The sequence below is a fragment of the Myotis daubentonii genome, chromosome 5 (assembly GCF_963259705.1).
Source record: "Myotis daubentonii chromosome 5, mMyoDau2.1, whole genome shotgun sequence".
Lineage (NCBI taxonomy): Eukaryota > Metazoa > Chordata > Mammalia > Chiroptera > Vespertilionidae > Myotis > Myotis daubentonii.
In genome coordinates this window covers 23,034,673-23,059,438 of record NC_081844.1, presented here as the reverse complement: position 1 = coordinate 23,059,438, position 24,766 = coordinate 23,034,673, and the positions used below count along the sequence as shown (strand labels likewise).

The 24,766-nt window shown below is 56.4% G+C and overlaps 3 protein-coding genes across 10 annotated transcripts in view; 2 read left to right on the top strand and 1 right to left on the bottom strand.

Moving 5' to 3' along the window:
- Window positions 1–169: 169 nt before the first annotated feature.
- Window positions 170–10,468, top strand: TRMT1 (tRNA methyltransferase 1). Of its 4 annotated transcripts, none has more exons than XM_059696554.1 (18): window positions 170–283; window positions 434–781; window positions 868–923; window positions 1,152–1,294; window positions 1,464–1,651; window positions 6,240–6,355; window positions 6,433–6,545; window positions 7,417–7,565; window positions 7,694–7,780; window positions 7,860–7,929; window positions 8,014–8,148; window positions 8,237–8,322; window positions 8,639–8,747; window positions 8,834–8,910; window positions 9,584–9,613; window positions 9,774–9,893; window positions 9,981–10,110; window positions 10,296–10,468. In XM_059696554.1, the coding sequence occupies exons 2-18, from the start codon at window positions 522–524 to the stop codon at window positions 10,443–10,445; spliced, it is 2,019 nt and encodes a 672-aa protein (XP_059552537.1). In that variant the 5' UTR covers window positions 170–283; window positions 434–521; the 3' UTR covers window positions 10,446–10,468. The 4 variants fall into 4 exon arrangements, with proteins under 4 accessions (XP_059552537.1, XP_059552539.1, XP_059552538.1 ...); XM_059696555.1 differs by having other exon boundaries at window positions 173–283; window positions 497–781; XM_059696557.1 differs by having other exon boundaries at window positions 177–283; window positions 587–781.
- A 1,561-nt stretch (window positions 10,469–12,029) lies between these two features.
- Window positions 12,030–17,460, top strand: LYL1 (LYL1 basic helix-loop-helix family member). The gene is made up of 4 exons (XM_059696553.1): window positions 12,030–12,763; window positions 13,640–13,992; window positions 14,074–14,165; window positions 15,038–17,460. The coding sequence occupies exons 2-4, from the start codon at window positions 13,661–13,663 to the stop codon at window positions 15,451–15,453; spliced, it is 840 nt and encodes a 279-aa protein (XP_059552536.1). The 5' UTR covers window positions 12,030–12,763; window positions 13,640–13,660; the 3' UTR covers window positions 15,454–17,460.
- NFIX (nuclear factor I X) overlaps window positions 15,996–24,766 on the bottom strand; it is a 95,358-nt gene continuing 86,587 nt past the window's right edge. For all 5 annotated transcript variants that reach the window (XM_059696547.1, XM_059696548.1, XM_059696546.1 and 2 more), the window contains one exon: window positions 15,996–20,189. In XM_059696547.1, the coding sequence (XP_059552530.1) occupies window positions 20,175–20,189 (15 nt within the window). In that variant the 3' untranslated portion in view covers window positions 15,996–20,174. The remainder of the gene's footprint in view (window positions 20,190–24,766) is intronic.

Genomic DNA, 24,766 nt, shown 5'->3' with positions numbered 1-24,766 from the left:
GCGTACCGCCCTTTTTCTGAGCCTCAACTTCCTCATCTGTGAAGTGGGCTGGTGAGGTGAGGCCTTAATTACAGGAGAACCGCTGTGATCAAGGCCTTGGACATCACGCGTTCTGCGCTTTCCATGGTGCATTTTGACCCCGGCCGCCCACGGTAGGTGGCATCACTGATTGGCTACATTCTGCCACATGACCCGCCCCCAACCGTGCCAACATGGCGGCGCCCAGGTCTTCATCCGGAAAATGTGACCGAGCCTAATTCGGTTCTCCGTTTCGCGAGAGCAGGTGAGGAGCGCCCGGGCGGCGAGGGGAGGGATCTGGTGCCGGGGCGGACCCACTTAAGGGCTTCAGGCTGCGCTAGGGCGGGTCTCCAGAAGATGGGCGCTGGCGTCAGCTCACGGAGGCCACGGGCTCTCCTGAGCCTCTGTTTTGCAGATGTGTAGGCCCCCCGGTCCAGGAAAGCAGCTCTCTCCTCCCCTCTGCGCCCTCCTGATGCAGACCGGGCAGGCACAGGCCGCCGCGGATGTCCCACGCGAGGGCCGTTCTGCGGTTCACCCTGAGTCTCCGCTCCGCCGGCCGTCTGTGTAGTGCTCGGTTTATGGAGGAGCCGCCCCACCGGCCGGTAAGTCCGCCCGCCATGGAGAACGGCACGGCGCCCTGCGGCGAAAAGCGCCCACCTGACACCCAGGAGACGACGGTCACCGAGGGGTCCGCCAAGATCGCCTTCCCCAGCGCCAACGAAGTCTTCTACAACCCAGTGCAGGAGTTCAACCGGGACCTGACGTGAGCAGGGGTCCGGGTCAGCTTGGCGGAGGGCAGTGGGGGTGTGTGGTGAGGGGGTGTGAACCCGGGACCTTTGTCTCCCGCAGATGTGCTGTGATCACTGAGTTTGCGCGCATTCATCTTGGGGCGAAAGGAATCCAGAGTAAGTGGAGGTCCAGTCGCCTGGTGGGTGGTGGTCACACGGAGGTCTCCCCCTGTCCAGCCCCCTCCTTCCCTAAAGTCTGGAAACGCCCCGGGCTCTGCTCCTTCAGCCTTTTCTTAGGGACTTTGGGGAAGATTTTCTTTCACGAATCTTCTGTATTTTGAAGAGTAAGAGGTTTCTCAAAGAGAGTCTTGATAGTCCCTGACTTGGGTTTCTGGGTGGCTGCAGTCAAGGTGCCAGGTGAAAAGGAGGTGCAGAAGGTGGTGGTGGACTTGTCAGAGCAAGAGGAGGACAAGGCTGTATTGAAAGAGGGGGCAGACCCGGCCCCTGGAAACCAGCCTCGAACAGCCACTGTGGGGGAGATCTGCGAGGTGAGGCCTGGGCATAAAACAGGTGGCAGCCCGGGAGTCCAGTGGGTGGAGGAAGGAAGGCTCCTGGAAGGGGAGAGCTGTAGGAGGGTGTGTATGTGGGTGGGGGTGGGGGTGCTCAGCAGAGAATGGAGATATTGATGTGAGTGGGGCTCCCTGCTTACTCCAACAGGAAGGCCTTCGAGTGCTGGAGGGCCTGGCAGCCTCGGGTCTTCGTTCCATTCGCTTTGCCCGAGAGGTGCCTGGGCTCCGATCCGTGGTTGCTAACGATGCCTCTGCCCGAGCTGTGGATCTCATCCGCCATAATGTGCAGCTCAACGAAGTGGCCCACCTGGTACAGCCCAGCCAGGCAGATGCCCGGTAGGTCCTGGGCTGCAGAGCCAGGCAGCTGGAAGGTGCCATCTATAGTCAGGCTGCCTGGGTCAAACCCTACCTGTGTCATAATCTTGCTCTCTGATCTTGGGAGAGTGCTTTAGTCTCTCTGAGCCTCAGTTTCCTTACGTATAAAATGATAGTTTTACAGGGGTTGCTGTACTGATTAAATTAGAGGTAATTCTTGTATAGCTCATTCTTGGTGCCAGAAATTTGTACCATTATGGTTTTCATTTTAAACTTCTCATACTTTTATTCGTTCAAATGAACTAGCTTATATCCACTGTCCAATGTGTGCCAGACACTGTTCTCAATGCAGGGAATGCATCCGTAAACATTACAGACAAAATCCCTGACCTCGTGGAATTCCCATTCAAATGCAGGGGTCAGCAGACCATAGCCTGGGAGGCCCCACAGTCTGAGTTTTTGTGGCCTGTGATGTAAGAATGTTTGTTTTTTTAATCCTCACCTCCTCAGGTGAGGATTGTTTTCCCCCATTGGTTTTGAGAGAGAGTGGAAGGGAGGGGGAGAGACACAGAGAGAGAAACATCAATGTGAGAGAGGCACATCAATTGATTGCCTCCTGTGTGGATCGAGCCTGCAACCAAAGTATGTGCCCTTGATCAGAATCGAACCAGAGACCCTTCAGTCCTCCGGCTGCTGCTCTAACCACTGAGCTAAGAATATTTTTTTACATTTTTTTAATTAAATCTTTATTGTTCAGATTATTACATTTGTTCCTCTTTTTCCCCCCCCCATAACTCCCCTCCTCCCAGTTCCCGCCCCACCCTCCACCCTCACTCCCCACCCACTGTCCTCATCCATAGGTGCACGATTTTTGTCCAGTCTCTTCCCACATCTCCCACACCCCTTTCCCCCCCAAGAATAGTCAGTCCATTCCCTTTCTATGTCCCTGATTCTATTATAATCAACAGTTCATTCTGTTCATCAGATTATTTATTCACTTGATTCTTAGATTCACTTGTTGATAGATGCATATTTGTTGTTCATAATTTGTATCTTTACCTTTTTCTTCCTCTTCCTCTTCTTAAAGGATACCTTTCAGCATTTCATATAATCCTGGTTTGGTGATGATGAACTCCTTTAGCTTTTCCTTATCTGTGAAGTTCTTTATCTGACCTTCAATTCTGAATGATAGCTTTGCTGGATAAAGTAATCTTGGTTGTAGGTTCTTGGTATTCATCACTTTGAATATTTCTTGCCACTCCCTTCTGGCCTGCAAAGTTTCTGTTGAGAAATCAGCTGACAGTCGTATGGGTATTCCCTTGTAGGTAACTGAGTTTCTTTCTCTTGCTGTTTTTAAGATTCTCTCTTTGTCTTTTGCTCTTGGCATTTTAATTATGATGTGTCTTGGTGTGGTCCTCTTTGGATTCCTTTTGTTTGGGGTCCTCCGTGCTTCTTGGACCTGTAAGTCCATTTCTTTCACCAGGTGGGGGAAGTTTTCTGTCATTATTTCTTCAAATAGGTTTTCAATATCTTGCTCTCTCTCATCTTCTGGCACCCCTATAATTCTGATGTTGGTATGCTTGAAGCTGTCCCAGAGGCTCCTTACACTATCCTCGCATTTTTGGATTCCTTTTTCATTTTGCTTTTCCGGTTGGATGTTTTTTGCTTCCTCACATTTCAAATCATTGACTTGATTCTTGCGCTCCTCTGGTCTGCTGTTGGGCGTCTGTATAATATTCGTTATTTCAGTCCGTGTATGCTTAATTTCTAGTTGGTTCCCCAATATAAGATCGAGGGTCTTATTAGTTTTCGTGTAGATCTCATTAAGTTTATCGGCAGCTTCTAAACAGTTCTTGAGAGACCTTAAAAGTGTGGTTCTGAACTCTATATCTTCCATTGACAATTTTGTCCTGTTTCTTTGTCTCCGCATTTTGTTATGCTTCCTTGGTGCACCCCCTAGTGGTCTTTGTTCGAAGTCTTATAGTTAAATCTTGATTGTTGTAGCTAATTCCAGGGAGGGTTTGACCTCCAGGCCAAGTGGCTATGAGAATCAGCTGTGTCAGCAGTGAGAGAACTTCTGTCCTCTAGGGAGGTGCTAATCTAGCCTTTGCCTGAGGCTATCCGGCAAATGCCTCTGTGCAGGGCTTGGGCGGGGCGGGTCGCACAGGATCAACAGGGTGGGCTGGAGAGAGCAGTTATGGCGGCTCTCAGTCCTGTCCCCAGGGGCTCTGCCTCTCTGAGTCCCAGCACCCGCTGCAAAGCTCGGAGAGAAAGCTGCACTCGCTCTGACCGAAGCCAGACAGTCCCGCTTCTCCCGTTTGAGTCTGGGTCCCTAAAGACTCTCCCGGATCTGGAGCTCAGAGTCTGCGACTCCCTCCCGATTGAAAACGCCAACCGCGCCCTCCGCCGCCAGCCCGCTCCGCGCACTCCGCACCTCAGAATTTGACTTCAGCACTGCGCCTCCTCTGAGTGTCCGTGTGCGTTTCTCTTTCCTCCTAGTTGTAGGACTTCCACTCAGCCAGCGTTCCTGTGGTTCTGGGTGATGTCCCTTCCGTTTTTTGGTTTCACTTTTGAAGTAGTTGTTCAAAGCAGCAAACTCCGGCGTTAACCTATGCCGCCATCTTGGTTCTCTGATTTTAATCCTATTTTTTACATTTTTAAAGGTTAAAAAAAAGAATATACAATAGTGACTGTATGTGGTCTACAAAACCTAAAATATTTACTGTCTAACCTTTATAGAAAGTAAATAAATAAGTAAAAAATATTTGCTTTCCTGACCATAGTAAAATCTAATAGGAAACGGAGAAGATAACAAATAATTGTAACAAATAAGTTACATAGTAAGGTAGAGGTGAGAAGTGCTCTGGAAAAAAATTGAGGGGGTAGGGCAGGGGTGGGCAAACTTTTTGACTCAAGGGCCACAATGGGTTCTTAAACTGGACCGGATGGCCAGAACAAAAGCATGGATGGAGTGTTTGTGTGAACTAATATAAATTCAAAGTAAACATCATTACATAAAAGGGTACGATCTTTTTTTTTTTTTTAGTTTTATTCATTTCACACGGGCCGGATCCGGCCCGCGGGCCGTAGTTTGCCCACGGCTGGGGTAGGGGATAGAGGAAGATGGTAGGGGGGGGATTGCAATTTTGAAAAATGTGATCAAGGTGGGCTGTGTTGAGAAGATACCATTTACTTTTCCTCATCAAAGGGAACAATATAGGTCCAAATCCACGGAGTTGTTCTGAAAGGCACCTTCCACCCCCATTGGAAGATTATGTGGTTAAATGAGTTAATGTATCTAAATTGCTTGAAACGGTGTCAGGCATGTATGTGCTACATTAGTACAGTAGGTCCTGAAATAATGCCGTTGATAAGAAAAAGAAAAATCACTTCCTGGCCAGGGCTACTGTCTGTGTGGATCTGGCACATTCTATCCGTGTCTATGTGGCTTTCCTATGGAGACTTAGGTTTCGTCCTACAACCTAAAATACTCAGGTGAGGCCTGGTTGGTGTGGCTCAGTGGTTGAACGTTATGCATGAACCAGTCAGGAGGTCGGGGCTCAATTCCTGGTCAGAGCATATGCCTGGGTTTCAAGCTTGATCCCCAATAGGGGGCCTGCCAGAGGCAGCCGAACAGTGATTTCATTGTTGGTGTTTCTCTCCCTTCCTCTCTCAAGTCAATTAAAAAATAAGCAAATAAAGTGTATATATATATATATATATATATATATATATATATATATATATATATATATATATTCAAATGAGGTAAATTGGCATGCCTGCATTGTCCCAGGCTGAGGGAGTGTGTGTGGGTAGTGAGTGGCCCTGCAGTGGAAGGGTGTCCTGTCCAGGGTGGATCCCCTGAGCTGCCTGGATAGACTCCAGCCATCTATGACCCTGAACTGGAATAAGTGGGTGGAAAATAATGATCTGATTTGTTTTTATTAATTTTTCTTTTCTTTTTTTAAAAAAAATATTTTATTGATTTTTACAGAGAGGAAGGGAGAGGGACAGAGAGTCAGAAACATCGATGAGAGTAACATTGATCAGCCGCCTCCTGCACATTCCCCACTGGGTATGTGCCCGCAACCAAGGCACATGCCCTTGACCGGAATCGAACATGGGACCTTTGAGTCCGCAGGCCGATGCTCTATCCACTGAGCCAAACCAGAGCTTACTAATTTTTCTTAAATGTAATTAGAGCTCACATTTATTTCATCTTTTAATGTTAGAAGTGTTTTGAGTCTTTATTTAGAATTTGAGCAATGTTTTTGTGACCAGAAATGCTGTAGGAATTTAACTCTTGTTTGTATCAATTAGTCTGTGAAAACGTTGGTTTCATTACATGTTTTTCTACTTAAAGTCACAGTTTTCAATAACTGTGATGATGTTAAGTGAGGACTTACTGTATTGGCTATTGTCATGCCATTGTTGGAGATGGGTAGACAGAGGCCTGAGGGGAAAAGCCATGAAGTTTTTAGCAAATGGATGCCAGGATCTAAGCGCAGGCAGCTGGCCCGAGTCCAGGTTTAAACTCTTACGCTGCATGACTGAACAGAGCAGTCCCTGGCACAGGGCGCTGAGGTATTGGCCCTCTCACTCCCAGGATGCTGATGTACCAGCACCAGCGGGTGTCGGATCGGTTTGATGTCATCGACCTGGACCCCTATGGCAGCCCTGCCGCTTTTCTGGATGCAGCTGTGCAGGCTGTGAGTGAAGGAGGTGAGGCCAGGCTGACCCAGGAGTATAGAGCAGGGCTTGGAGTGTTTGAAGGATCCTCACCCCTTCCTTACCTGCAGGGTTGCTGTGCGTTACCTGCACGGACATGGCAGTGCTGGCAGGGAACAGCGGGGAGACATGCTACAGCAAGTACGGGGCCATGGCCCTCAAGAGCCGGGCCTGCCACGAGATGGTGAGGACCCTTCCCCCACACCCCTTCCCACCCCTCAGACCCGTTCAGCTTCCTCCAGGCAGCATATTAACGACAAGCACACCTTTAACCAGCATAGTTCCTAACAGCATGGGCTGCCAGTCATGGTCATGTTGGGGGCAATGGCTTTGTCCAGGGTAGGAGCAATGATGACACCATTCTTTCTAGTCTCTGTTTTAACAACTTTGCAAAATTATCTCTTTAAGGCAATTTTTCCAGGTCTGGGTTCAAGTCCTAACTTTGCTGGTAGCTTTGAGCAAGCAGCTTCCCCTTTCTGGGCCTCAGTTTTGGCATTTGTGAAATGGGCATGCTGAAGGTGGCCTGGGTACCACTGGGTCGCTGTGGGGATTCAGGAAGGCGGGCAGGCTACGTCAATGGGCAGGGAAAGGAGAGGTTCCATCCTTTTCCTTAGGGGCCCTGTCACAGGTCAGCCTGGGAAACGCTGCCTCTTTTTCTGGGTAGAGTGTCACGGCAGCTCCCTAGCATGGGGAGGTCCCCAGCCATGCTGCAGCACCCAGTGTCCCCACTTCCTGCCGACAGAGCCCGTGGTGGCCGGACTAAGGTCCTTGTGGCCACGTCGCAGCACACGGCATGCTGATGATGCTAATCGGAGAGATTCCACTTACGGGCCCGAACGTTCCTAAGTCACTTAGTGCTCCCAGCAGGGCCATCGAGGCAGAGACCGGTGCAGCTTCACCGGTGAGGGAACTGAGCAGTCGCCAAGGGCCACAAGTCAGAGTACTCAGGGCTGGACTTGGCCCCCACGGAACCTACCTTGACCCTGTGCTGTGAACACCTTGTTCAGAGGCAGGGCTGATGGCAGATGCCCACCCCCCCCCCTTCTCACCCCCAGGCCCTGAGGATCGTCCTACACAGCCTGGACCTCCGTGCGAACTGCTATCAGCGCTTCGTGGTGCCCCTGCTCAGCATCAGCGCTGATTTCTACATACGTGTTTTTGTTCGTGTCTTCACCGGCCAGGCCAAGGTCAAGGCTTCAGCCAGGTTAGCAGGGGTGGGGCAGGCACTGGAGCAGGCGACAGAGCCTTCCCCTGCGGAAATGAGGTCCTACAGGGGACCAGGCCGCCCTGAGGAAGAGTTGGGGTGTGGTAGCCAGCCCCGTTTCCCCACAGCAAGCAGGCGCTGGTGTTCCAGTGTGTGGGCTGCGGAGCCTTCCACCTTCAGCGCCTTGGCAAAGCATCGGGGGCCCCTGGTGGCCGGTGAGCAACAGTGAGCCAGGAGGGAGGTGAGGGGTTTCTGAGGGGTGTGGTTGCCCCCTAAACTCCTCTCTCTGTGCAGGGTCAAGTTCTCTGCAGCCTGCGGTCCCCCTGTGGCCCCTGAGTGTGAGCACTGTGGGCAGCGGCACCAGGTGGGACCATGCCGGGTTTAGGCATGGGGTCTCAAGGGTCCTTGTGTCTCACTCCTTGTCCATCTGGCCCCTGTGTGTCTGCAGCTCGGTGGCCCCCTATGGGTGGAGCCAATCCATGACCTGGATTTTGTGGGCCGTGTCCTAGAGGCTGTGAGCACCAACCCCGGCCGATTCCATACTTCGGAGCGGATCCGAGGAGTCCTGAGCGTCGTCACCGAGGTAAGGGCTGGGCCAAAACAGGATGGGGCTCACCTGTGCCCAGCTTCCTCCATCTGCCCCATGCATATCCTGTTGTCCCCCATGGCAGGAGCTGCCGGACGTGCCTCTGTACTACACGCTGGACCAGCTGAGCAGCACCATCCACTGTAGCACGCCCAGCCTCCTGCAGCTGCGGTGAGGGCTGGGTGGGGGAGGAGCAGCGCCTGAGTGCTGGGTGCCCTGGGCAACTTGGGCCCCTTTTGGGCCAGAATCCCCCGTAAAATGGAGATCAAACTTCACTCACGTCCAGGGAGTCTCATGTACAAGTGCTCAGAGGCCAAGAGCCCTGGCCAGGGGGACAGTCTGACTGTTTCAGTCATTGGCATTATACCAGCTACGTAATCACCCTGAGACATGCAGCCAGCCTCACAACTCACCATGACTCCCACCCACACATGTCATCACTGGCTTTGGGATCTAGCTTGCCCCTCACAACCCCTCTTGGTCCCAGGTCAGCCCTCCTCCATGCTGGCTTCCGGGTCTCGCTCTCCCATGCCTGTAAGAATGCTGTGAAGACGGACGCCCCCGCCTCAGCCCTCTGGGACATCATGCGCTGCTGGGTAAGAGCTGGCCTGACTAGCTACGGGATAGGAGGGCAAGGCACGGGCAGGCGTGGCATCCCCTGGCCCCTGACCTTTGCCTCCAGGAGAAGCAGTGCCCGGTGAAACGAGAGCGGCTGTCTGAGACCAGCCCGGCCTTCCGCATTCTCAGTGTGGAGCCCAGGTAGGGACATCTCCGCCACAGGCGTGGACGCTCACATGCTTGCAGACGGCCCAGACACTTCCCTAACAGATACATGTTCATTCTTCAAGTGAGATCCAGAATCTACCTTTTCCCACCACTTCTACCGCTTCTCCTCTGCCCCCACCCTAGTCTGGCCCTGTCACTGCTCACATAGACCAGTGTGGTCACCTCAGCCCTGGTTCCCCAGCTCCCACCCTCGCCCCCCACAGACTGTTCCCCCCACAGCTACCAGAGGGCGCCTGTGAGCACCTGAGTTAGATCATGGTCCCCCTCTGCTCAGCAGAAACAGTTCCACCTGCAAGCCCTGCCCCATTTCCGTGTCACTTTCCAGCCCTCACTTATCCCCCGACTTCCCCCTGGCTCACTCCACACTGGCCCCCTCACTCAAGCTCATGAGACACAGCCCCATCTCAGGGCCTTTTTACAGGCTGTTCCCTCTACCTGGAGTGCCTGTCCCTGAGTGCCCCCCAGGACTGTTCCCTCACCTCCTTCAGGTGTCCCTGACTCTGTCCTGTCCTGCATTGAACCCCTTCCTCAGTCTCCCCAGAACCTTTGCCCTGCTCTGTTCTTTTCAAAACTCTTCTCATGCCCTAACGAAGCATAACTTGCTGATTGCTGATTTGTCCCGTTTCTTGTTTGTCTTGTACACTAGAATGTCAGCTTTCCCAGCGGCAGATTTCAGGTACACTGTAGGCAACAATAAATGTTTATTAAATGAGTGAGAGAATCCTGACCCAGGCAGATGCCTTCCCAAGTCACCAAGGCGGGCAGGCCCCATGGGCAGTTTTGTTGTGCACGTCCAAGGGGTGGCTGCCCCTCAGCTGCACCACCCCCTTCTCCAGGCTACAGGCCAACTTCACCATCCGGGATGATGCCAACCCCACCTCCCGCCAGCGAGGACTCAAGCGCTTCCAGGCCAACCCCGAGGCCAACTGGGGCCCCCGGCCCCGTGCCCGGCCAGGGTGAGTGAGAGTGATAGCAGTGGGATTTGGCCAGGGCCTGGGGTGCAGAGGCCTGATGGGGTCCCAGCTGCTCATCTCCCTGCACAGGAGTAAGGCAGTGGGCGAAGCTATGGAGGACAGACGCAGATTGCTCCAGAATAAGAGAAAGGAACCAGCTGAGGACCTGGCCCAGCGGGCTGCACGGCTTAAGACGTTTCCTTGCAAGAGGTTTAAGAAGGTGAGGCACCCCCCACCTCCAACTGCAGTACACATGGGTCCCCCTTGTGGCAATAGGGCAAGGGTAAGGGGCAGGGAGAGATGGGAAAACGGGCTGGGCAAGTGTATGCGAGTGAGCTCCCCATCCAAGAAAGGAACCCAGCAGAGGCTGCTGGGCTTCATTCATATCCATCATCTTTCCACCAGGGCACCTGCCAACGGGGGGACCAGTGCTGTTACTCCCACAGACCCCTGACACCTGAGGCCACTGCTGAAGCTGCCCCCGCCGACTGTCCACAGACCCCCAGCCAGAAGCCCCCTGGGTCTGGGGCCACCACTGGTCCAGGTGTAGATTGAGCCAATAAAGAGATTTCACCTTGCCCTGTCATTTGTCTGAGTGTAGAAGCTGCTGGTGGTCTATCTGTCTAGCATGTCTGGGGCCTGTTCCTCTGTCCATCTGAATTAACTCCCTGGGGGAGCTCTGCATCTAGAGGTTGTGTGTCCCTGCCTGACTGAGGGAGGTGGTGTCAGTGTTTATGAGGCATTCTGTCTGTGTGGGGAGTGGGCTGTTCCTCTACAGCAGTGGTTCTCAACCAGTGGGTTGCGACCCCTTTGGGGGTCGAACGACCCTTTCACAGGGTTCGCCTAAGACCATCGGAAAACATATATAATTACATATTGTTTTTGTGATTAATCACTATGCTTTCATTATGTTCAATTTGTGACAATGAAAATACATCCTGCATATCAGGTATTTACATTACGAGTCATAACAGTAGCAAAATTAGTTATGAAGTAGCAACGAAAATAATTTTATGGTTGGGGTCACCACAACATGAGGAACTGCATTACAGGGTCGCGGCCTTAGGAAGGTTGAGAACCACTGCTCTACAGCAAGAAGCACTTAGGCGCCTGGTTGCTGGCGCTTGCTTTTCCCCAAGCGGCCACGGGGTGGCAGCCGTGCGCTCGTACCCACGGGTCCTTCCCCCACACCCCCCTCCACTGGTGTGCTCCGGAATATAGGCGCGCGCGCGCACGCCGGTGCCATCAAGCTCCCACGTGGCCTCTCGCCGCCAGCCCTGGCTGCCTGGTTTCTCTGGCCCAGCTCCCCGCAGGGCCGTGGTGGCGGAAGCCAGACCGGAACCAGGCTCCTTGTGCATCCGCTCCAGACCAGGTGTTTCCTGCCCTGTGGCCCCTCGAGGGGGGGGGGGGGGTGCACATAGAGGCACCAGCCAGGCTCCTGCATCCTCCCCACAAGGGCAGGCCTTAGCAACGTTAACAGCGAGGCCTGGGGCAAAGCCCCACCCTGCCACACGGTAGCTGTGGGACCGCAGGCACCCTGCACCTTGCTCCATCTCGAGTTAAATGAACCTGACCCCAGAACTGGCCTTGTGGGCACATCGAAGTTCACTGGGAGCTTAGAAGTGGACCCTTGCTTCCTTGGGGAAAGTGGGATGGTTGGTGGTGGGGTCCTGAAATCACCTGGTTCCTGGAAGGTGACAGCTGAGGGCCTGCCTGGGGGCTCATGCAGCCACTTAGATAGACAACGCACAACTGACCCAGGTGAGAGGGTGCTGGGGACCAGGAACAGCCTTGTCACTGCTACCCTTCACCACCCAGGACATTCTCCCAACACCTCTATCACCATTCACCCTGCAGTGGCCTGGCTCTGGGATGAGGGCCAGGGACCACCGAGCTGGGGTTATGCTATCCTATGACCTAGAGGACTAGGATTGTGGGGATTTCCTGGGCACCTACTGGAAGGTTCTAGAAATATAGGAAATCTCCCCCAGCTGTAGCCTTTCGTGTCACCTTGAAAGGTGGAGTGATAGCACAGGGGGGACCAGGACAACCACCCAGGCTGGACACCCAAGATCGGAGTGTCAGAACTGCCCTCTGCCATGCCTCCCTCCAGGGTGGGGGTGGCAGAAAGGCTGGGAGGGGCTCTGTAAAAAGAGGAACCAGGCAGGGGGAGGAGAGAAGAAGAAGGGGGCCCCCAGTCACGAGCCCCAGCAGGGCCGGAAAGGGCTCCCCACCCCCAACATGCACGGACACAGCTGGGGTGTTCAAAGCCACAGGCCAGATCCAACCAACACAGGAGGCCACTGCTTTCCTGCCTCAATTTCCCCTGTGAGTAGCTGTGCACTGGGGCTGGTCCTCAGAGGGCCAGGGTCCTTCCAGTGACTGAGAGGACGGAAGGTGAAGCCCTGAGGGGTCACTGACAGTCCTGCCCACTGGCCGGGGCGGGGCGAGAGGCCGATCTTGGAGATCCCCGCCCGCTGGTTTCCTCCGGGGTCAGCCTGGCTCCTTATCAGTCTGGGCCAGGCGGCCAGGCCCTTATCTGCGCTGGCCCAGCATCCTCCAGCCACTGCGCCAGGGGTAAGAGGGAGGAAACCGGCCACTGGGGGGGTGGGGGGGGAGGCGGGGAGAGGGCGGGCCGGCCGGCCCCTGAGCCGCTTACTTTTCCTCGAGGGACCCAGGCTGCCACCACCGAGGCCCCAAGGCCCTTGAGAGCCCAGAAAGAAGTGAAGCCCAGACAGAGTGGCTGGCTGCCTGGGGTAGAGTGGAGAGGCTGGAGGGAGCAGGGCCAGGCAGCCTGGCCTGAAGCTGGAGCCATATTCCTGCCCTGACCGACTGAGCCAGGGGATTCAGCAGGCAGCAGGACCAGCGCTGGGGTAAGAGCGAGCAGCCTGAAGGTGGGGGGATTCCCAACCCACCTGCATTCATTCATTCGTTCCCGCCTTCCTTCATTCATTCATCTGTAGGAACCAACTAAGAGGCCAGGCCAGCTTCCCCAGGACCCAGCTGGGGAAGACAGGGAAGAGGGCCCTCCAGGCCATGGGCCAAGAGGGACAGGGATATCTAAATGGGGTGGAAGGAGGTGGATGCTGATGGGTGGGGCAGGTGGGGGGTCACCAGGGCCAGAAGGAAGGTTGAGGCATGACTGTATGTACTGGCCAGAGCCAGCATTTGGCATCATAGTGTCAGCAATGGGGGTCGCAGGACTAGTGAGGGGGACATTTTCAGTGTGTGTGTTTGGGGGGGGGGGGGTCACGAGAGATTATGGAAGACTTTCAGGGTCTGACAGGGAGGTGATGGGAAGAGCCTCGGGGTCCTAGATGAGGACCACAGGGTGGGCCCAGGCAGGAGGCGGGAGGTCAGTGAGAGGTCAGAGTCAATCATGTAGGAATTCCAAGGACACACTGTGTCAATGAAGGGTGTTAGGATCAGGTCTAAGGGTCTCAGGGCCCATCATGGCTACCCTGCCTTGCCCCTCCCTCCGGACTCCAGGTGCGGGGATCCTGGGGGAAGGGAATTTGCTCATGCCCTCATGGGTCACAAACAGCTCAGAGACGACACTGCTGGGCTCATCGCTGCACAGCATCTCAGTGGGCATCTCCTGCCCTTGTATCAGACCCTCCATGTTCTGGTAGTTTCTAGGCCTCCCCCCACCCTCCCCCCCACTCTCCCTTCCATTTGAGGGTTCTGTTGGGCTAAGGGTGTGTGTGGCATCTGATTCCTCCTCCCTCTGGCTTCCTTCCCTTCCACAGGTGAGCACCCCCCCGGGGTCCATGTGCCCGCCCCAAGCCCAGGCAGAGGTGGCCCCCACCATGACTGAGAAGGCTGAGATGGTGTGTGCCCCCAGCCCAGTGCCTGCGCCACTCCCCAAGCCTGCCTCCCCTGGGCCCCCAAAGGCAGAGGAGGTGGGCCACCAAGGTGTCTCATCCCCCAGGCTGCCCCCTGGTGTCCCGGTGATCAGCTTGGGCCACACAAGGCCCCCAGGGGCAGCCATGGCCACCACAGAGCAGAGTGCCCTTCGGCCCCCAGTGCTGCAATTCTCCGCCCTGGGAAGTGCCCCAACCCCTCTGGCCCTGCATTACCATCCTCACCCCTTCCTCAACAGGTTAGTGGGGGGCTGGGCCGGGGGCAATCCAGGGCCAGGGTCCTTGCCCACAAGGCATTAGTGACCCATGAACCCTTACAGCCTCTACATTGGGCCGGCAGGACCTTTTAGCATCTTCCCTAGCAGCCGGCTGAAGCGGAGACCGAGCCACTGTGAGCTGGAGCTGGCTGAGGGTGAGTATGAGTTTGTGTCTGCACGGGGTCCACGTCTGTCCCATACCTTTCCACAGGGAGAGGTGCTGCCAGGGCACAGACACACACAGAACAGCCCACACGGGCTCAGTACTCACGTTATACTCATGTGCAAAACCACAGTCCTATAGCCAGTCCCACACAACCAGTCACCCAAACAAACTACAAAGGGTCCTGGCAAACAGCATGGCCCAGGGGCCACAAAATGACAGCTCCATTTGGATGCACAGCCACCCAGGAAGCAGCCACATGACAACCATCATGCAAGAGACAGCCATGGGACCACAACCACACAGGACACAGACAACCACAGCCACTTAGGACCATGGCCACACAAGAATCAGCCACACAACCACAGCCAGGCATGACACAGCCACATGGCAACGATCACACATCACCACAGCCATTCAGACAGACCACAAGTCACACAACCACCTAAGACACAGACAGGACTACAATCACAATACGAGTACTTCTCAGACCCACGAGGACCCGGGTCACACACAGGGCCACACTCAGAATGAAGACTATAGGGCCAGCTCCCCAGACTGGCAGGGGCAAGGAAACATTCTGCTCTAGGCAATCTCAGCCACTGACATAAAGGTGCAGCCAGCGGCTCAGAGGCCACAGTTCTGTGCAGCCCAGTCTATCCTTGTCTAGATGGTGGAGGTGGGGGGCAGGCAGGGTTGCTAACTCGCTGGGGAGCCACGTGGTGGATCCTACACGTGCATCCCTGGCGTGGAGAAAGCCCCGCTCACCTCCTGTGTGGAAGTCCCCACTAGGGTGCTGGGTGCCTGAAGTGAGGGCAGCAGGGGGCGCCACCTCGGTGCCAACCCCTCCCCTCCTGCGTGCAGGGCAGCAGCCCCAGAAGGTGGCCCGGCGTGTGTTCACCAACAGTCGCGAGCGCTGGCGGCAACAGAACGTGAACGGCGCCTTCATGGAGCTCAGGAAGCTGCTGCCCACGCACCCTCCCGACCGGAAGCTGAGCAAGAACGAGGTGCTCCGCCTGGCGATGAAGTACATCGGCTTCCTGGTGCGGCTGCTGCGAGACCAGGCGGCCGCTCTGGCAGGAGGCCCGGCCCCGCCTGGGCCCCGCAAACGGGGGGCGCACCGAGGCCCGGACGACGGCGCCCGCCGGGGGCCTTGCCACCCGGTCGAGGCGGTGGTGCGCCTGCAGCCCGCAACCCCGGCCTGCCCCAACGGCAGCCCCGTCGGGGCGGCCCGCCCCATCAAGACGGAACAAGCGGCTGTGAGCCCAGAGGTGCGGTGACCTCCATTGCCTCTGAGCCATGAAGGGCATGGGAACTCAGCCCTGGGCCGTCGAGGAAGGGGCGTACCACGCACCGCGCGCACTGCGCTTATTTTGGAGCGAGGTCGCCCGTAGAGGGACCTGTGAGGACTTCCCTTGGGGGAAATGGTCAGGGATCTGGAAGGGCGGGCGACCAGAGGGTCTGGAAGGAACCCTGCAGACCCTCTTATCACCCACCGCCCGCGGGAAGCCGCCTCGCCCACCTCCTCCTCCCCCCGCAGGCGAGGTCCAGGAACATCAACATGGCAGAGCGGCCGTCGGACCTAAGTGGTGCCTCTTTTTTTTTTTCCGGGTTAGGGGCTCACGGAGAGGTGGGGAGGGGCTGGGAGGCTTCCTCTTCTCGCTGGCGGCGCCCCCTCCTGGAAACTCAGGGATACAAGCGCCTTGACGCCTCGACGGCGCGCCCGGTGCGGGGACACAGGCGCAGAGCCCACGCGGGGCCCCACCCCACCCCAAACCCGACCAGGACCCGCACGATCGCGTTAGCGAAGGCTCAGGCGCTCTTGCTTTTGTTTTTCTTTATTTCTTTATTTCACATACACATTAGCCATTCAATGGAGAAGCCGGAGAGAGTCAGGCAAAGATGGTATAACAGAAGCGCAGTGACGGGGGCGGGGCGGGGCGGGGCGGAGAGGGGACAGACGGGCTGGCTGCCTACTTGCATTCCGCTAGGACACTGAAAACCCAGAAAACAAAACAGACAGTAAACTACCCTTGTTTCTTATGTATCTCAGTGCAGAGACGGGGGTGGAGGGCAGAGAGGGAGAGACCAGGCTGAAGGGGGAGGAGAGGGGGACAGGGGACGCTAAGGGGAAGCACACCAAATCCATTAGTACTATATATAGAGATACTCGTATATACTGCGTTTCTTAGCCTAAGAAGAAACTTGTTTGACGGGACGGGCGGCCTTTGCGGTCCGCAATGCTGGTGCTGGTCGGGCGCACGGATCTCCCGGGAGGGGCCGAAGCGGGGCTGGCCCAGGCTGGCTGGCGGGGGGAGGGGGGCGCCCCAAGGGTGGGTGGGGGGAGCAGAGGTGGGGCTAGGGTGCCCCTCGGGCTCTCGATTGGGGGGCGAAAGTTCTCGTGATTTTTTATTGCTCCTTTTATTTTTCTCGCGTGTGTGTGTGTGTGTGTGTGTCGGGTGGGTGGGTGGGGGGTCCGTTCAGCACGGTCGGGGTGGGGAAGTGGTGCGTCGTCTGAGCCACCCGGCCCCTCTGGGACCCAGAGCGCGGCGTCCGCTCCGCCAGCACGGGGTGAGAACAAGGCACTAGGTCGGCCGGCCAGCGCGGGGGCGGGTGCGTAAGGCAGTTGACAGGGCTGGTTGGGGGTGGGGAGGGGGCTGTGTGCGGGGCCGTGTGCGTGCGTGCGTGCGTGCGCAGGCCTGGGCGAATCGACCTGCCCGCTTGGCTGGTCCTGTCCTGGAGCGTCGAGCCTTTCCCGTGCTCCCCGGAGGGTGGCGGGGTGGGGGTGGGAGGAGTGATGTTGAGTTGGGGGCGCCGGGGAGGGAACTACCAACTTGCTGAGCGCGCTCCTGATAATGCTGGTGAGGGTCAAGTTGGCGTCTGGCTCAAAGAAGGGCGCTCAGGGGGGGAGGGAAGGAGGAAGGGAGGGGACATTTGTTCGTTGGCATTGACCTCTGCGGGGTAGGGACTGGGGGCCCCCCGCCGCGCCCCAGGACCGGGAGGGGGGGGTGGGGCGAGGTGGGGGCGCTGGGCCCCTGAGAAGGAGGCGCCCGGAGAGACCCGCGGCCAGAGCAGCCCCGCCGCTGGGCGCACGCCGCTGTCCCGTTCCGTTAAACTCAACAAAGAAGGGATATGCGTGTTCCTAACAAGTGCAGGATATTTAATTGATCATAAACTTATGTATAATAGTTTGTGGGTCTTTAAAAACGTACTTTATAATGTAAGAAGCACCAGGGTTTTATGTTGAATTATCTTAAAAATATTTTTCTCTCGTCCTTTTCCTTTGAGATCTTGTGTTGATTTTTTTTTAAATCAGGTGTTTTTATTTTTTTTAAATTCTAAAATGTGAACGTTTCCTTCAGCCCTCCCACCGAAACTGAGAACGAACGACGAAACAAATAAAAACCCCAGATCATCCTTGTCAACGCAGGAAAACGACTTAAAAAAACAAAAAGAAAAAAAAAACCTGAAACGAACAAAACAAAAAAAAGAAAAAAACACTCAGCTTTCGTTATCCCCGCAAAGGGCGGGGCAGGCCCGGTTCTTTTAGCGTCCCCAGAGCCGCGAGGACATTACAACAAAAATAGAATTTTTCTTAACAATCTCTTAACATACAAAGATAGGAAAACTCTCTGATGCATTGCACTTGGTTCAATGAAAAAAAAAGTTCATTTCCCCCATATATATTTTTTGTGGGTTTTTTTTCGTTTGTTTTTCTCTTCTAACACGTCCCCACATCTCCTGTGGCCTCGCCGCCTCTCGCCTGAGCCTCACAGCGACCCTCGGGGACGGAGCGACCCCCACGCCCTGCCCGCCCCGAGCCCCGCCGGGCGCGCTCCGTCCCGGCCCAGCTGGCCTGCAGCTTCCGACCTCGCCGGGCGGGCGCCCCGCAGACCCGGCTCCCGTGGCGCCCGCCACCCGCCGCTCCGCCGCCCGCCGCCCCGATGGCCTTCGAGGGCACGTGCGGCCGGGCAGGGGGTCCCTTCCGCTCCCCTCTCAGCTCTGACCCTGTTTAGCCAACCAAACTGAAAAATCATTGCACTTTGACCGCGCGTCACGCCCGGCCCACCCGGCCCCCCACCCCGCCCTACTCCCCACGACCCCCGCCCCCAGGCTCCCGTGGGATCCCCGGTCCCCAGCTTCTCAGTCCCCGTCCTCCCCTGGGCTGCAAGCGGATGGGGGCGGGGGGAGGGCCTTTGCTCAACTTCCAACAGAAGCTACCCCCAAGGGCTCGCTACCTCGTGGCTGCCAGCTGGGGAGGGGGCGCCACCCGCTGGCCCCCTCGGCCCCTTCCCAGCCAGCTCCCTCGCCGCCTTCCTGCCCTCGCCTGCTCTGCCGCAGCCTCACACACTAGATTCACAATAAATAAAACCCATAACCCACCCCTGCGTGCAATGTTGGGCTGATTGACTTCCAGAGGATCCTGACCTGTGCTTTGTGTTTTCATACAATTAAGAAAGAGAGAGAGAGAGAGGCACAAGGACTTAGAAGGGGTCCAAGGAGGGGAGATGCGGGGAGGAGGGAGTAAGGCACAGAAAGACAAGCCAGAGGGGCCAAGTCACACCCTGGATCGGGCTGGGCGTGCCCCTGCTCCCCTCCCTCCCAGGACGGCCTTCTGAAGACCCTCTGCACAGGTCCCCAACCTTCCCTTGGGGGAGGAGGGGAGTTGGGGGGGGGAGCTACCTCCTGTGGTGTGTTACCAAATTGTTCCCAAATTGCTTAACTGGAGGAGGAGTTCCCAATTGCAACAGCAGAAGACCCGAACAATGAATGCCCCACCCCAAAATAAAGAGTAAAGACATTACAGCTGAAATCCAGAGAGAAGTGGCCACAAGGGGTGAGGGGGGGGAAGTGGGGGTGGGGGGAGAGAAAACTCCAAAACGCTTTTGAAAAAGGACGACCGACACCCAACACCCTCCGGAGGAACGGAAAGTGGGCCAGCAGGACGCCTACCTAGCGCAGGTGGCGGCTGAGGCGAGGGCAGCAGCGGCTGCCCTTCCTTCTCGCTTGGCTGCGGGTCCCCTTTCTGCTCCACTCTCCGCCCGGCCACAGCAGGGCTGTCTGCGTGAGGGGCAGGGGCAGGGACCGATGGGGTGGCACAAGGGCACCTGCATGCGGGCTGGGGTGTGGGGGCGACTTGGGGCCCGTCTCCCCTCACTGGGGCCATGGCGGAAGGGCGACCTCCCGGGCCTGCCTGTGAAGAGAGGGAAGAGGGGGCCTGTCCCCCTCGGGGACTGGACCTTGGAGAGCAATCTGACTCTTTACTGTACAGAGGGGTCTGGGGTCCTGGGAATCCCCCTGTGGCCCAGGGGAGGGTGGTGGGACACCCTCCATTCTGGGAGCATGAAACTCGCTCCAGGAGATGCCCCCTGTCCAGGGGGTGGGGCTGCTAGCCGAAGGGTGGGGCAGGGGGACTCAGAGGCGGCCCTGTCTCACCGCCTCCGGTACAGGCAGTGAGGGAGGGCTGGGTGGGATCTGGAGGGGAGCGCCCTCTGGACCTGCACCCCTCATCTTTCCAAGCTAGTCCTCTGAGCTCCCTAGTGGAGCTCTGACCCCAGCTGAGGGTGGGGTTCCCCCAGGAAGGACAAGGGTGGGGGACAGGCCCCTTCAGCAAGGTGCTGGTGGACTCGTTTGGGGATGAAGTTCCTTCCCCGGAAGGAAGGCCAGGATGGGATGGGGAGGAAGTTCGGCTGCATCCTTTCTTTCTTTCTGCCCTCTGCTTGGCAGAGTCCGTTTTGCATGTTGCTTTCTGCTTGGCTGCTGGTGCGCAGCTCCGCCCGCCGAGACCTCTTCGGAGGGCTCTCAGAAAACTGGGCTGCTTCGGGGGGCCTGCAGGGGTCCCTGGGCTGGAGGAGAGAAGGGCTGAGTGGCTGACGACGTTTAATTTTTGCTTTTCGGTGGGGCTGGGCTGGGGGATTTTTTTTTCCACGTCTCAAAATTTCTTCTCCCCCTGTTTGAGGAACCTCTTCTTTTCATTTTGTCATTTCTTTTGTCGATCTTATCAGAGGAACCAGGACTGAAGCAGGACAAAAAAAAGGCAATATTGAGAACAGCTGGGGCAGGGCCCTTCTCACTTCCACCTGGCCCTGTGACTGCAGGTGCTGGCCGGGGCCCCTGGAGGGTCCAGCTCCAGCGGAGCCAAGGATACCAGCACCACACAGAGCTCCATCCCATTCTGTCGGTCCCTCCTATGGGAATCCTGTCCCCCCCCCCCCACAAGAGACCTTGCCCCCTAGTGCTACAGTCCAGCTGGCCTTCCCGTGGGCATCGTGCCCAGCGGGTAGGACCCCCGTGGCTGGCGCTGGCACAAGCACAGACCTGGGATCTGGCCATGTTTCCAATTGTTTAAGTTTTTGTGTGGGTCCTGGAGGGTGGAGAGGATGCCAGGCTAGAGCTTTTGTCCCCGGAGGGGTTTGGGGAGTGGGGGGCGGTTGGTGGCCTAGCTTCTTGCTGAGTTTTCTTTCTGTCTCTTTAGACTTAAAAGCAAAAATTCCCATCTGTACACCCGAGCCAAGGTCCCACAGACTGAAAGGCTGGTGAGGGGGACACACATGGCTTCAGTCCCTAACAGTGGTCGTCCTGGGGGAGGGGCCTGGTAGACACACGCCCCCCCCCCCCAATTCTCTAGCCTAAGGCAGCAATTTTCAACCAGTGTGCCACAAGAATTTTTAGTCAGGGACACTGGCCTTTTTCTTCTTTTCTTTCTTTTTTTTCTCTCATTATAAAATATTTTTAATCTACAAACTATACAACTATGACTAATAACAGTGCTTTTTTTCTTAGACTGTCAATTTTTTAAAAAATGATAACAGCCAACACAATAGTAAGGTGTGAATGAGCCAAAATTATACCTTTTTTTTTTTGTCAGATTGGCAAAAATATGTATTTTTTTGGTGTGCCGCAGAATTTTAGTAATGTTTATGTGTGCCATGAGATGAAAAAGGTTGAAAATTGCTGCCTTGCCCTGGCCGGTGTGGCTCAGTTGGTTGAGCGTCATCCCATACACATGCCCAGATTGCATGGTGTGTACGGGAGGCAACCAATTGATGTTTCTCTCTCTCTCTCTCCCCCCTCCCCCTTCCCCTCTCTCTAAAATCAATAAAAACATACCCCTGGGTGAGGATTAAAACAACAACTAAAAACAAACAAACAAAAAGAAAATTGCTGCCTAGGGCTACAGCACTGAGGAAGGGCCTCAGGCTCCCTGGGGCACATGTCCCTTCTCTTATGATGCCAGCAGGGGGCGCTGCCGTCCCACAAACGGGCCTTGGTGGCCGCTCAGCGCAAAACATTCCCAGGGTGGACACCCCTTCCCCCTTCCCCATCATGGGCTGCCTGGCATTTTCCGTCACCAAAGGCTCTGGCCCCCCCTCATGGCCAAGGGGTAGGGTCGGAGGATTCTCCTCGGTGGTCTACAGTGCCTAGGTATGCCCGGTGGTACCCCTTGGGGCAAAATGGAGGTCCCTGAAAATGCATCTCAGGGCCTCTCCCAGGCTCTGGGTCACAGACACCCATCCACCGCGGCCAAGGAGAACTAACCACAGAGCACACGTCGGGACCTCACTCATTCCATCCTTGCTCCAGCCCCACACAGGGGCCAGGGACAGAGGGTGGCCGACCTGCCCACGGACTCAAATGCAAGGGGCAGTTCAGAGTTGAGGCTCCTGACTGCTACATGTGGCGTGCTCGTCCTGCCGAGGGCAAGGCTGCCAGCGTCACCGGGAGGGCCTGGGGAAGCTGCTTCCAAAGAAGCCAAAAATCCAGACAGAATTTCATGTGGAAATTCCAATATTTAAAGCACTTGTGTTGGTCACACACTTCTGCCTGCAGGCCAGACCTGCCCCCCCCACCCCCCAACCCCCGCCCAGGCTCTGGTTTGGGATCGCAGGCTGTTGTCCACTGTGAGATGGAGACATTGAGTTTTAGTTAGAAAAGGCCTCAGAGGTCACCTAGAACTTCCTTCACAGTGGAAATGCCCTCTGTGCTCTCCATGACAGTAGCCACCTGTGCCTTCTAAGCACTTGAAGTGTGGCTAGTGTAATGGAAGGATTAAACTTTTCTCTAGTTATTGAAATGTAAGCAGCCACGCGTGGCCATGGCTAGCTCATTGGGTAGGGCAGCTGGAGGGCATTTGGAAAAGTGGGGGTTGGGGTTGTCATAGTGACTGGGATGCTACTGGTGTTTACTGGGTGGGCAGAGATGCTACACTTCCTGCCACATGCTGGACAACACGCTCAGGGGAGACCTGCCCGGAGTCCGACCCGTCTATTGACTGAAAGCCAAATGGAGGCTCATGGTGTGTGTGTGGGGGGGGGGGAGGGGCTGGCAAGTTGTGGGGGAAACGAAGCATCCCCAGCGCGGGCCGTCGGGGGATGGGGGTGGGGTCAGCGGCCAGCTCCTGGGCTTCCTGTCCTGGCCTTTGGAGAAACTGCCTGGGTACCCCCTTTCCCCCACCTTGATGCGCTCTGGGACCCTCTTCCTAAAGAGAGGCTACACTGGAACCCTACCCCACTGCCCTAGCTGTGAGCCTGCCCCTGCCCCTCCCTGTGAAAGACAAGAGGTTTTGGGGACAACCAGGTCCCTTCCAGACCAAGCCAAAGCCCTAAGCTGTACCCTTGCAGTGGTTCTCAGCCTTCCGAATGCCGCGACCCTTTACTACAGTTCCTCATGCTGTGGTGACCCCCAACCATAAAATTATTTTCGTGGCTACTTCATAACTGTAATGTTGCTACTGTTATGAATCATAATGTAAGTATCTGATATGCAGGATGTATTTTCAGGGGTCTCGACCCACAGGTTGAGAACCGCTGCTTAGGGTCTCCCGAGTTGCACAGCAGGGGGACAACCACCAGCGCTCAAACTTGGGGACCCCCTCAGAGGGGGAAGACTTGGAGTTAGGGACAAAGGCAGCTCCAGCAGGGTCCCCAGCACCTCCTCACCGGCCCCAGGAACAGGGATCTGCTGCCAAGCACAGAGTGGCTTTTCTGCTTACCCCTCCCTGCTTCCTGAGCCAGGTCCAAAACTGATTAAAACTAAGTAAAAAGCGCTGCCCAGGGAATGACAAAATTGCTAAAATTCTCTTTTCTTCCCTCATTCTATTGTTCTCTCTCCATCTGGTGCTCCAGAGATCAGCTAAAGTCACTGGTTACTGTGGAAACCGACCCCCACTGCACCCCTGGTGCCCACCCGCTGCAGCCGCCGCTTGCCCCCAGGCCCAAGGGCTCCTGGCTAGGCTTGTCCAGCTCTGGTCCCCCCCCCACCGCCACCGCCGCCATGCACACCTGCCTGCTCCCTGCCAAGGCCCAGGCCCCTTTTGGGAACAACGGGGAGGAAAACTTGCCTCATACTCTGACTTGGCCCCACCGTCCAAGCAAAGTGAGCAGAGAAAGTGCAGAGGGAAAGCACTCGGAGGCGGAAATGGGGTGAGCAGGGAGGGCTGGAGGCTGTGGTCCCGGAGAGCAAGCAAGCACGCAAGCAAGCAAGCAAGCAGGGGAACAGCCAGAGCTGCAGGCAGCCGGCGGGCGGCAGGGGGGAGGGCGGAGGGCGGGAGCGCTGGAGTCCTGCAGCCCGGTGCCAGCCCCGAGCTGGGAGGGAGGCCCGCAGAGGTGCCTTCCTCTGGCACCCCCTCCCGCCCTCTGCCAGCAGGGCTCTCCCGGGCTCCCTGGCACAGAGTGGAGGGGGCTGGCTCCGGCCCCTGCTCGGAGCCATTGTTTTTCTTCTCAACACCCCCAAGTTCAAGTTCATCTGGGTGTTACATCATGTCTGGTTGCTCTTGGAAACCAGACGGGTCAGACGTGACTCTGGGGAAAGGGGGTGGGAAGCTGGAGGGGGCTGAAGTTCCCCTCCCCTCCCCTCCTTGCCACTAGGGAGCTCTGAAGTTTGCAGTTTGACAAAGTTTTTGGCTGTTGTTTTTTTTCCTTTTTCCGAGGGAGGGAAAGGAAAAGGGAAAAAACAAAACCTCAAAACCACACATACAAAACTTCTATCCACCAACTTTCTCCGGACTCAGGCCTCAGAGCAGAGAGGGAGCAGGAGCTGACAGAGGTGGCCAGGGCCCTGGGCGGAGGTGGACTTCCCCGGGGCTGAGGCCTCCTGCCCTGGGCTCCCAGGGTGGTACTTTTATAAGAAGAAGTGCCACCCTATGCAAGCTGCCTTTGCCCTGCCCCCGAGGAGGGTGCTCTCTGTGCCCTAAGGGCCTGGGCACTGGAGACTATTCCCGGCCTCTTGGGGACAGGCATGGGAAAGGCAGGACGTGTGTGTGTGTGTGTGTGTGTGTGTGTGTGTGTGTGTACATGCCTGTGCAAAGCAGTGTCCAGGGTGTCCAGCGGGAGGGCTGGGGGTGGTCGGGTGTTTCCTTGTGAGAACTGGAGACAGATGGGAGCAGGACGGGGGGGCTCCAGAAGCTTGGTCACCCTTCTTTCTAACAGGACTCAAGGGGAGTTGGGGGAGGAGCCTCCAGGGCACAATGGGACTTGCCCTGCCCCGGTGCCAGAGTCTCTGGGCACGTGGCCCACCAGGCCAGCTCTGTCCCTCCTCAGCCCACCCAAAGCCAGGGGAGAGGGGAGGGCTGGGGACCAGGGCTTCCCGCAGAGC

What these genes read in the sequence shown, in the direction of transcription:
- TRMT1 (XM_059696554.1), top strand. Translation starts at nt 522, where the DNA reads ATGTCCCACGCGAGGGCCGTTCTGCGGTTCACCCTGAGTCTCCGCTCC. An exon ending in TCGGGGGCCCCTGGTGGCCG is followed by an intron (nt 7,781 to 7,859) that starts GTGAGCAACAGT and finishes CTCTCTGTGCAG; the next exon opens with GGTCAAGTTCTCTGCAGCCT. An exon ending in TTCCCAGCGGCAGATTTCAG is followed by an intron (nt 9,614 to 9,773) that starts GTACACTGTAGG and finishes CCCCTTCTCCAG; the next exon opens with GCTACAGGCCAACTTCACCA.
- LYL1 (XM_059696553.1), top strand. Translation starts at nt 13,661, where the DNA reads ATGTGCCCGCCCCAAGCCCAGGCAGAGGTGGCCCCCACCATGACTGAG. An exon ending in CCTCACCCCTTCCTCAACAG is followed by an intron (nt 13,993 to 14,073) that starts GTTAGTGGGGGG and finishes GAACCCTTACAG; the next exon opens with CCTCTACATTGGGCCGGCAG. An exon ending in TGAGCTGGAGCTGGCTGAGG is followed by an intron (nt 14,166 to 15,037) that starts GTGAGTATGAGT and finishes TCCTGCGTGCAG; the next exon opens with GGCAGCAGCCCCAGAAGGTG.